Source organism: Lepisma saccharinum, assembly GCF_977018435.1.
Source record: "Lepisma saccharinum chromosome 12 unlocalized genomic scaffold, izLepSacc3.1 SUPER_12_unloc_1, whole genome shotgun sequence".
In the NCBI taxonomy this organism is placed as follows: domain Eukaryota; kingdom Metazoa; phylum Arthropoda; class Insecta; order Zygentoma; family Lepismatidae; genus Lepisma; species Lepisma saccharinum.
This window is the reverse complement of record NW_028142891.1, coordinates 17,341,272-17,353,672: the sequence shown is the minus strand read 5'-3', so window position 1 is coordinate 17,353,672 and position 12,401 is coordinate 17,341,272. Positions and strand designations below refer to the sequence as shown.

General features: G+C 39.8%; 1 protein-coding gene across 2 annotated transcripts in view; it reads right to left on the bottom strand.

Moving 5' to 3' along the window:
- Positions 1–12,401, bottom strand: part of Oseg4 (intraflagellar transport protein Oseg4) — a 134,603-nt gene that overhangs the window by 55,454 nt on the left and 66,748 nt on the right. For both annotated transcript variants that reach the window (XM_083115762.1, XM_083115763.1), the window contains 3 exons: positions 9,172–9,335; positions 4,831–5,080; positions 1,656–1,834 (listed from right to left, as the gene is read on the bottom strand). In XM_083115762.1, coding sequence (XP_082971888.1) covers positions 1,656–1,834; positions 4,831–5,080; positions 9,172–9,335 — 593 coding nt within the window. The remainder of the gene's footprint in view (positions 1–1,655; positions 1,835–4,830; positions 5,081–9,171; positions 9,336–12,401) is intronic.

The following is a 12,401-nucleotide window of genomic DNA, read 5'->3' as shown; positions in this document are numbered from 1 at the left end:
CCAAACAGTCCGCAGAGGGACAGTGGCATGGCATCTTATCCCAGCTTCACAAGGTAAGCTGTCGTTTTCCAAACATTTCTGCATGAGCTCATGTCGTCGCAAAATAGGTAGATCTACCAAATTAACTTTGTATGAAAATGCATGCATTCGTGTGAAGCGTGTGTCGCAGGATTATTTACACAAAAATCGTGTGGAACCTCATGATGGATATTAACTGACAGGTGACGCTTTCATTATTTGGTCCAAGTACACATTTATAAAGAAACAAGATCTTATATATTTCTATATATAATAGTTGAACTTTGTACAGTATGTTGCTCATTGGTAATACATTAAAAACCATAAATGGTTAAGGAATTATGGTAATTTAAATTTTATTTGGGGTAGTTGATCCTCCCGGCAAATTTCCTCCCACCTGCACTTTCAGGTGCTGCGAGTGTGACCTGTAGGGGGCTTCCTGCAAAATAGGGAAAATACTGGTTGGAGTTCTCAGGTCTCTTGGAGCATCACACTTGACCTTCTTCGTTGGTGGAGAATGTGGGTGTTTCCACTCCATGCTTTGTGATTTTGTTTCTGGGTTGAAGTGATGGATCCATGTTTCATCCATAGTTACAAATCGGGCAAGGAAATCAAATGTCTATATCAGCACGAAACTTGTCAAGAAGTTCTTGACTGATGAGCACTCGGGTGCGCTTCTGATCTGGGGTGAGGTTTCGAGGGACCCATCTTGCAGCATTTTTTTTCATTTGCAATTCCTGGGTAATTATGTTTTGCACAGTGCCATATGACAAGCCACACATCTCAGCAACATGACGGATAGTGACTCTACGATCTTTCAGCATGATATCGTGGACTTTGTTAATGTTTTCGGTCGTCATGACAGTTTTTGGTGCTCCACCTGCATGTTCATCCTCACACGACTCTCTCCCACAATTAAACTCACGACACCATCTCTTCACCATACTGTACGAAGGAGCAGTGTCCCCTAGTGTATCCACCAAATCCTCATGAATTTTGGATACCGTCCACTTCTTCTTCACAAAATATTTGATCACCGCTCTCACCTCAGTTTTCTCCATTCTGGCACATTGACACAACTTCACTCAGTTAAACCCCCGTAAAAAGAAAACTGCACGCTACTCAGACTTGCAATTCAGAATGAAAGCATATAAAGGATCACTAAACAATAACAAAATAAAAAATCAATCCTAATGTCATTCCTTCTATGTTAGGGTCGGAGCAACCTGATCGCCCGTCGTAATTCAAGCTCAGACATTCTCATGATGGCACAGGAAAACATGCAACAACAATACTGAATGCCATTCAGGAAGGCACCACCACATATAGTTTTACTTGGGCTTGATAGTTTCAAGTCCAAATAATTAGGGCTACGATGATTCCACTTTGAACATGTAGCTCTAGCAATAACACTGAATAAACATCACTCAAAGTAAGTGCAATTTTCTCATAATAGATTACTTTAAAGAGAAAACGATTATTACTACAGGAGAGAAAGTTATTTTCCCTTCTGGTAGAAAATGAAAGGATCTGAATTTATTTACAGAATGGTAAATGCTTTTTGTTTAGGAACACACAATTACAAAACACATTTGTATTAGGTATATTTTGTTTCAATGGAAGGTAGAAAAACTTGCCACAGTCGAGGATGAGGATTCTCTTCAATGAATGCAGTTGCTTCAACAATCCCAACTTTATCCAGCAAGTCCCTCGTATCCCTCAGGGATTTCACTTCCAAGTCCAACAAATGCTCTGCTGTGGGGCGTTCAGGATTGTGCATTATTTCATCCAGCAATACGGCTCGAATCTCAAGATCCTGAAATCAATAATTGAAATAAGTACAGGAAAACCTGATTAATACGATATTAGTTAATACGAAGTACCCTTTAATCCGAAGTTCTTCCTATTCCCCAGCTGATAAGATAGTATTTATAATGTATTTTAGTACAGATAAATCGAAATGGGATAACTTTTAATACAAAGTTGTTTACAAGACCCTTCAGCAAAACTAGTTTCGCTTAATTCAAAGTAGATGCCTGCGTAAGTCGACAAGGGAAGATCGAATGTAAAGAGAGCTTGGACGTTATTTTAACTTGACCTTGACATGTTTCCTTGTCCTAAGAGCTGCTGACAACTTGAGGGAAGCAGGCCGAAAGGCCCGCTGGACACTGACATTCTTTGTCAATGTGCATGGCAGGTCAAGCTCTTTCACCACTGAATGCGCCACCTTGGAAATATTCACCAGATGAAAAAAGGGAGATAAGATTGCAGGAAAGTACCAAAATACAAGACGTTTGGCACCTGGAAGTCTCGCCCATCTGTCTACTTCTGACCTCGAGATTCAGCAGTTTCCCATGAGCGAGCAACTCTTGGCCTGGTAGCCGACAACTTCTGGTAACCACTTTTATTAAAACATGTTCCTTGTGCCCTGTAGAACTTTATAAAAAGGGGAACTGTTACAGATAATGAAAGCCACACAGGCCAACTAAAGATCGTCAACCCGATCTTGCGTTGTCATCTAGGTTTCCACAACAGTTTACCTCGATCTTACGTATGTTGTAACTCCCATTTCCCGTTTCATACGTTTCCCAACTGTGCTGGGCATAAAATTTGCCAAAAAAGTGTTCTGTTGACTAAGTGACTTCTCCCTCTTTTCCTATCAGCAAATGGGGGGGGGGGGGGGTAATGCTAATTGTTTCGGCCACTATGTTCTTGCTCATGCGTGCACACGGACAGATTCCGGGCAAGGGTGAATCCCTCCTCCTTTCCTTTGGCATCTAGAATGAAGCAACCAGTTCTGAATACGTTCTTCAAAACAAACAAAAACTGAAGGATAAGAAAAAAAGTGACCCCCCCCCCCCCTTCCCATCTCCTACAACAGCTCATTCTCCGCCACTGGTGCATGGTAATGTGATAATTGCAGAATTCAGGTCCCTCTTTCTTGTTTGAATGCATCTGTCTGGATAGGAAATATTGCCTGTATTATTGTCTGTTGCATGGTAAAACGTAAAGAAGGATCATTTCTTTCTCTTTCACACTGTTGATAAAAGTTTGGTCTTTGACAATTGCGTTATCTTTAAAATACGGAGGATTTCCCTTCTGCCACCTGCTGCTTTAACTTCCAGCCGTTCCAAATGGTTCACTGTCCTTAAAAAAATTATGCTACCAGATGAACCAAGCTATTGTACTGCAAAAGAAGCTGCAGCTTGGTTGATTTTGATATTGTCGGCACTTCATTTGGGGAAAGAAGAACTGATGGTAAGAGACCTCCTGTAGGAAGGTCAATTGATTGATTGATTTGGAGTTTTTAAGTCCACTTTATGCACAGTAAGGCTAATCGGGACTGGACCTACAGTTTCAAGTGAGATCCGAACCAGTATGTGCCTCCACCGGGTATCGAACCTGGGACCCCTTGATTACATTGCGCCATCGGCGAGGCCCCCATGTAGGAAGGCCAAGACGAAGATGGAGGGATAACGTTGAGATGGACCTACAGGAAATCGGCAAAGATTGGATTGATCTTGCTCAGGATAGGAAGAGATGGAAGGCTTGAGTTGCTGCAGGCATAAACCTTTGGGTTTAAGAAGGCTAGAGTGTAAGTATTATGAGCACTTCAGCATGTAGGCTATATTTTCCAATCACTCAACATGGGGATAAGCCCCTTGACTAAAACAAAATTGAGAACAGGCCCCTAACAAGAAAAGAAAATTTCTCTGGTAAAAACTTCATTATTCAATTTATAAAACTAATTAATTTGTTCATTGCTTAACATGAGCTAAAACTATACAGTCTCCAAGGATTTAATAACCTTACCTATTAGAAGCTGAGGCTTTAAGGGTGCACTCAGGACAACACAACTCAAGAAAAATTATTATACTGGCTGTCCTGAAAGGACACCCAAATGTCGACTCACTTCCACACAGTACACCCCAGTAACTGCAATGTTGCAGGCCAACAAGGCTCTCGCGTCTGGACCAACGGCCAATATAATCCTCCGTGGGGTTCATGTTTTGTGCTGTCCGAATGTGTTTGTGATTCCCCATCTAATCCTCATATGTGCAATTAGCCAAAAGTGGCAGAGCAATGCAAAGTAAAATAAAAGTAAATCAATACATTAGAAATTTACTTTAAAATACAAAATGGATATTACATTTTTTGAGTTTTGTTTGATGTTCCCCTCAATTTCACTAAATGAGACTGGATGTACAGTTTAATCTAGATTTTCATTGATTTCATTTACTTTGCTTTTTGTGCCACTTTTGGCTAATTTGTGAAGATGAGGATGAGTGATGGCATGATGAAATTGATGAACGGACACTCGCAAACATCCATGCCCAGGCTGGGATTCGAACCTGGGACCCCTGGCATCGTAGCGCCACGGGGGCCAGCAGAATAATGCAGAATTTAAACCACTATGTGTCTCAACAGGGTATCGAAGTCAGGACCTCTTCAGTTACAAAGCAATGATGTTACCACTACACTGCCAGGAGACAGGACATTACGTGTTTAAATCCATAAAAAAATTGAACAAAAAGGCACAATATTGCACTAAATTATAAGATACATCAGTTGGTAAAATAATCGGCTGCACATTACAAACAGTATGTAAAATGCCTTCTGTTATTAACTAAATTAGGTATAATAATTGAATTTCTACCCAAGTGACAATTTTAGGCTGTTGACTCACAAGACAATCAAATTACAGCATTGCGTTTAATTTTAAACACAGAGATTCAGTGGCACTTTGTCATGGAATGTCTCCATGTTTTATTCACAAAATGTAAAGAAAAGCCAAAATCTCTAGATATGTACCTGAAAACGACAAATGTATCCTGAACTTAATATTGGTTCTTCTGGGTCCAAATTACGAAACACGTACATCCTCGTCTTCTCCATCATAGCAAAGAGCTCAGCATTGTCGGCAGCCCAACACATGTCCCACACATCCTTCCTTTCAAACTTTAGGATGTCATTTGATATCTTCTGGTCACTTCCTTCGAAACCTGAAGGCTCCAATTCCACAAAGGTGAGTAGCCCTGTCATGTCTATTACGGCCAGTCTCCTAAAAAGGCAGGCAATTAATGTAATTTAACACAATAATCAGGGTGGATAAAAATTATGATTTTCATTAGGTTTGGGACAGATTAATCAGTATTTGCCAAACATGACGAGATGTGAATTATCAAAGTCAGATCCCAACATTTCATAATCCCAAACAGCCAAGAAATTCAAAAGGATCTTATTTAAAAGAGAATGATTCTTAATATTTTCAGCACAACAAGTCTCTAAAATTTCTTCAAATTTACAAGTTCTATTCCAGAAGTGCAAAAACAATCAGTTGAAGGGAAAATAGTATGTACAATTCGATATATTCAATGCATCAGGAATTTTTTTGAAAATTCCCGCTCCAAAAATTTCTCAACTTGTTCGGGAAAAGGAGAATTTTTAGTCTCGAATATCAGGATTATTATTTCCTTCCCAATCCCGTTCCGAACAAAATTTTTCTATCCCTGTGACTATATGATTATGGTTGTGAAAACGTTATTTCATTATTTTGTTGGACATGGCAGTTAATTGTTGTAACTGACAGCCTGTAAATCGCAGGAAACAAATTATTTGTAATAAAATATCCCTACAATTTCCCCATGCAAATTACATTAATATTTTCCAGATTCTCCACCCTGCAGATGCCCTTGGCTACTACATTAACTATTTATTAAGTGAAATATTGTTTTCAATCATAAAAAAATAACAAAATGATTGTTTCCAATTCAAGTTCCTTAGTAAAACAAATGTCAGTATTGTTTTTAAGCAAGCAACAATTATTTATTTATTTACCTCAAGTTTCACATACAGTACTGAATAGGGATGGACGATATTGGAAATTTGATATCGTGATATATCGTCACAGACAATACGATATTATATTTTTCCATATTATATCAGCAATATATCATCTCGACAATATATATATAAATAATATCATGACGATATATCGCCAACATGATATATATCGCCAAAACGATATATATCACCAAAATATCATGACGATATATCGTCTAGTTGGTATTGCCTGCACGATATGTCGTCTGGATGATATATTGCCCAACTCTAGTACTGAATGACCATTTTATACTGAAACAGTAACAGCAGGAAAATAACAACGAAACAATACAGTACAAGATGGCACAGAAAAAATTAAAGTTGCACACACATTGTTAACAATTGTCACAAACTGTGACCTGGCAAAAATATGTCAACATTTGAAAGCAGGCTATTATACAGTGCATCTCTCGATTGAGTTGTCTGCAGAGCAGCAGCCAGCATGCCGGACTGTGTGCGTGTGTGTCTGCCTGCATTTAGAACCACAGCTGTATGCTGGGCTTGGCACTGGACACGTCAGTGCTTCAGTATCCAGACTGTTGGTGTCCAGTCTGCACGTGCTTGTGAAGTGTTAAGGTATTTACAAGTGTTTTAGACTGTTTGTTTTTTTAGTTTACGTATTACGGGTGCTTTTCTGCAGTATATGATACCATGCTATATGTAAAATGTAAACCAACAAATTTTTATGTACCACTCTCGTGTCATTACGAATTCTTGTGCGAGAATTCCCAGATGTTCCTCTTTCGCACAGAGAGAGTGTTCGAAAACTTGTGAACACATTTAGGGAAACAGGGTCTGTTCTTGATAAAAGCAAACAGTGAAATGGCATGTGCTTACTGAGGAGAAACTAGACGACATTGGAGCATGATTGGAACATACTCCTCACACATCCCTCTGGCGCCTTGCACAAGAAACATACATTTCAAGTCGTCTTCGTGGCGAGCTACCAAGCTTTTAAACCTGAAGCCATGCATTAAAAAAATTTAAAGAAAACAGAAGCAGAGAAACTGAAGCCATTCCAGAAGAGGAGGAACTGATACGTGTTAGTGATTATTTTCCTTTAAAAAAAATGCCGTAAATGAGTGGATGCAAGAGGACATCATTTCCAATACCGCTTGTGACAAGGTACGTGCTCATTTTAAATGTAACTGTCCACGTAATGGTACGAGCTTATTTCATTACATAGCTAGCAGTTCCAGTTACGCGGATGTTGCATCTAGTTTGCCGGTAGACACACTCTTACTGCCCAGCACACTAGCTGCCGCTCCACGAACAACTCGACTGTGAGACGCACTGTATAAGCAGGGAAGCCTACAGAAAAGAGGCCGCTGTTGAAGGGAAAGCCTTGTAGTGAGATTGTGGATTGGCCATGTGGGGACTCATAGATGAAATTGGTTGACTAGAAATTTGGATTTAATGTTACCATTGACGATTTTATGTAAAAAACTCATGTCCTCTAGTTCGGGACGAGCGTATGGTGGTTGGATATTCAAGATAGACATAATATCTGGTTTATTGAGGTCTCAGAGAAAGTATTTTATGGTGAGGAAAAAGTTGACAGAATCAATCCTGGAAAGATTAGTTTTTGAAACAATGGTTCAGATAGGGAAGCCATTGTACATTCTTACAACCACACAAAGTTGCACTACAAATAGGCTGATACTTCTTGTGGGAAAAAATAACAACAATGTAGAAGAGCAGCAGTCTTGCCAGCTTATGGAATTTTTTTTTTCGGAATATCACTTTTGCAGTGAAGCATGACAAAAGACCACTCTTTGAGGACATGTAATGCACATTCACCAATTTTGGGGGAAAAAAAGTGAAAGTACGGAAAATGTTTAGAAAACTAATTTTCGGAAAATCTGGAAATAGATGTTTCCTGCTGGATCCCAAATTGTCGCATATTGTTTCCATTTTTACATGTGGAAGTAAATACATCAGCAAAAAGTGTCGACTGAAGAGTAAATAGCCAATTTATAGAATCTATCCCATAATATTTTGAGGGAAAAGATTTTCATTTTCAAACTCCTTTTGCTAATAATAACAATGGATATATTGTTTTGTGATTCGAGAATCTCAAACCTTCATATGTAAATAATGAACAAAAAAAGACAGAACTGAAAGTAGTTTTAAAAAATCTACATGCTAATTGCTGCCATGTGGTGCTGGGAAGAGTTATCCCAGCTGTCTGGAGTGCAATGCATGCAGTGGGGAAGACTTATTCCTTGCAGCCTGATAAAGGTTAAAGAAATGAAAATATCTTCAGTACAGTAGTTAATTCATTTCCTGAGATTCATAATTGAGTTTTGAATTTGAATTGTTGTTTTAAGTCCACTTCATGCACAGATAGGCTAATCGGGACTGGACCTACAGTTTAAAGTGGGATCCGAACCACCATGTGCTCCACCGGGTATCAATCCAGCGACCCCTTGATTACAATGCAACAATGTTACCGCTACACCATAGGGGAGGCTAAAGGTTAAAGAAAGGAAAACAATCATTACAGTGGCTCTTCAATATAGTAGTAGGTGCATTGTCATTTCCTGAGATGCATTATTAAGTCAGAGTCAACCAATGATATGTTACACAGAGCTAACTAATGTGCACATCTACAATTAAGTATACACAGGAATAGAATGAGGAAATGTAAGTGTCAAAAGGTGGATAAACAAAAAATATGTGAGGTGGAAGACAGTAAATGCTTACCACAAATAAGAAATACTTCCTATATTTTGCAGTCTGGCCTCATGTTCATGGAGTAGAAACACAGACTATTGAAGATGTGGTTGGTATATCATAGTGTAGCCAGAAAGAAGAGACAGACATTGGGCATTGACATGAAGGTGCTATTGCCAGTATTTACTGCATGTTGGGTGACTAGGTTGTGTCTGGGAGGCCCTTTCCCATCACTTGCGGAAAGAGGTGTCTGTGCATGGGGGGTAATAAGTGGATAATGGCCACTCGGAAACAGTTGCTAAAGGTGGTGTTATAGCTGTTGGTGTGGGTGGTGACAGTAAGGTCAGAGTTTTGGGTTGAGGAACGGTGGTTATTGATTCTGAGGTTCAGGGGGATAGAGGTTTCACCAAGGTAGAATTCACCAAATATTTGGCAAATGAGGGTGTATATAATGTTGGAGGAGCGGCAGGTGCCCTTAGGGTGAAGGGTGAACTGACCAGTTATACAATTCTTTCTTTCTCTCTCTCTCTCTCTCTCTCTCTCTCTCTCTCTCTCTCTCTCTCTCCTTTTTTCTAATTAAGTGTAGATACTTACGTAGAATTGCAGTTAATTGACAGCTTATGAGGTCGGCAATTTAGAGTGTATCTGTTTGTAAGAGCCACCTGCGGCAGGGCGTATCGCTGAAGAGTGCCAGAGTCTCTCCCTATGATTAGAATCTTCTCCGAAGCCGCCATACAACAAATGGGGTCACCTGTGGCCTGAAAACAAGCAAGATCAATGGTAATCTGACGAAAGTTTAATTCATAACAAGCACCATAGATGAAAATGATGTTATTTATTTTTCAAAAGTAAAGGAATTAATGTGCTCTATTTGATAAACAGCACAACACAACAGATCACACAAACACACACACAGAGAATGTGTAATAAAAAACATAAATATCTCAAAAAATACACATCAAACAAAAAAATTGCTCCACACAAAAAATATACTATGATTTAACACACACAGGAGATGTACTACACAGAATTTTCAGTGAAAAATGCAGGCTCGACCAGGACTCGAACGCAGGATCTCTGGCATACCGTGTCACTGCTGTACTATGGAGCTACTGAGCCGGCCTCACTTCACCTGATTTTTCGCTGCCTCTGTTTTACCTGTGTGGAACCTTCTCCGCTAGTGCAACCGCAACGGAATCTGTTGTCTTTGAAATACTGTAGACATCAATGTTGCCTGGTTTCTCACAGCGTGGAGATGAAGATTTGCCATACACAGGAGACAGAGACGATTCCACACAGGTAAAACAGCGACAGCCAAAAGTCGGGCACAGCTAAGCCGACTCGGTAGCTCAGTGGTAGAGCAATGACACAGTATGCCAGAGACCTGGGTTCAAATACTTTATGATTTGCATGTAGAGGAGACTTAATATGTAGAAATTTTAGTGAAAAATGCAGGCTCCACCAGGACTCAAATCTGTGTCTCACATACAGTGCCATTTCTCTACCGCTGACCTACTGAGCCAGCCCTGGATTTGCCTGTGTTTCCAATCAATTTTATGTTGTTTTTTTTTCGTCAAGGTGCATGCAGGAAAAAAAAGGAAATGTACAGTAATGTATAGATTTTGAAATATTCATAATTGAAACATTAAGTTAAGTTAAGAAACATTTTACTTATCAAACGAGTTTTCAACCACTATTCGCTTCAGAATTTCAGATGTAACATCGAAGTAGTACAATATTTTTTTTTTACGAGGAGGGGAAGGTATGAGGCTGAAAAAAGTATTCGAGCTTGCTCACAGGAAAGTACAGTTGCTCACAAAAGCTTCATGTTGCTCCTGGAAAAAGTCTCTAACACTAAAATCGAAAAATGCTACGTAAGCTCAAACTAGAGTTACAAAAATACATTTTTGCATCAATTATCTTTAAAATAGTGTAAATTGGAGAGTTTCAAAAGTAAAAAATCACTAGGTAGAGTCGAAATCACAGCATACATTCTTGCAGATCAAATAGTCGGAAAATCACATACATTTGCAGTGAAATCAGAAGTGAAAGACTGATTTTGCACTGTTTTTGCTTTTTGGACAATGTTTGAGAACTTCAGAAGTGCTCAAAAGCAAATATAGTGGTTTCCTAATGGTAACCAACATGTTTTTTTATTACACTGGGGGCCAGATCTGGAGAATATGGTGGATGGGGAAGCAATTCGTAGTCTAATTCATATAATTTTGCCATCGTTTTCATTGATTTGTGACACGGTGCATTGTCTTGATGAAACAGCACTTTTTTCTTCTTCAAATGGGGCCGTTTTTTCATGATTTCATCCTTTAAACGCTCCAACAACGCTATGTAATAATCGCTGTTGATGGTCTGGCCCTTTTTGAGGTAATCGATGAATATAATACCATGCGCATCCCAGAATACTGATGCCATAACCTTGCCTGCCGACTGGCAATCCACGCTTTGGATTCGGTTCATCACGTGCAGTCCACTCGGCTGACTGTCGATTGGACTCTGGAGTATAGTTATGGAGCCATGTTTCATCCATTGTAATATATCGACGGAAAAATTCGTGTTTATTATGGTTGAATATCGCTAAACATTGCTCCGAATCATCAAAACGTTGTTGCTTTTGATCGATTGTGAGCACGCGCGGCACCCATTTTGCACACAGCTTTCGCATGTTCAAATATTCATGCACAATATGTCCAACACGTTCCTTTGATATTTTTAAAGTCTCAGCTATCTCGATCAACTTCACTTTACCATCATTTAAAATTATTTTGTGGACTTTTTTTATGTTTTCGTCGGTAACAGCCTCTTTGGGGCGTCCACTGCGTGCATCGTCTTCGATGCTCATTTCGCCTCGTTCAAATTTAGCAAACCACTTCTCAACGGTTGACTTTCCTGGTGCAGAGTCCGAATAATGTTTATCAAGCCAAGCCTAGGCTTCAACAGTATTTTTTTTCGCCAAAAAGCAATGCTGTATTAACACACGAAATTCTTTTTTATCCATTTTTTCACAATAACAAAAGCTGCTTGACTCACAATGCTACATCTCACAAAATAATTATCCGGCAGCTGTGAAATTTATACACGTATCTTTTGAAGGTTAGTACTAAGAAAAAATCACATGGATTTAATTCTAGTAACGCCATCTATGAGTCAGCCTACGAACGTTTCAGCCCAACTGTTAGCAGAAGAAACACCAAACTATGTCAGTTTTTCAAAGTATTCTCCGTGAGCGCCGAGGAACCGTTGCCATCGTTCTGGCAGCTCCCAAATTCCTTTGGCGTAGAAAGAACTTGGTTGTTGTCGTAGCCACTGGAGGAAATCGCTCCGCAGTACTTCGTCTGTCGTGAATTTCTTCCCTCCCAGATGGTCTTTAAGGGGTGCAAATAAATGATAATCACTGGGGGCTAAATCCAGACTGTATGGGGGATGGGGCAGAACTTCCCAGCGCATGTCGGCCAGAGTTGTTGTTGTCACATTGGCCGTGTGAGGGCGGGCATTGTCATGGAGAAGAATGACATTTCCAGACAACATCCCAGGTCTTTTCTTGTGAATGGACTTTCGTACAGCACCACTGAACAATGTGGAGTAATACTGGGCATTAATCGTGCTCCCTTTGTCCAGAAAATCCACATGGATAACACCCTTCATGTCCCAGAAGACACTTGCCATGATCTTTCCAGCGGACGGCTGCGTTTTGCTTTTCTTGGGGGGGGGGGGGGGCGGGGAACCTTTATGCCGCCACTCCATGATGCATCTTTTGGTCTCTGGGGTTGAATTGTGCAACCATGTTTCATCACACGTGATGATGGATT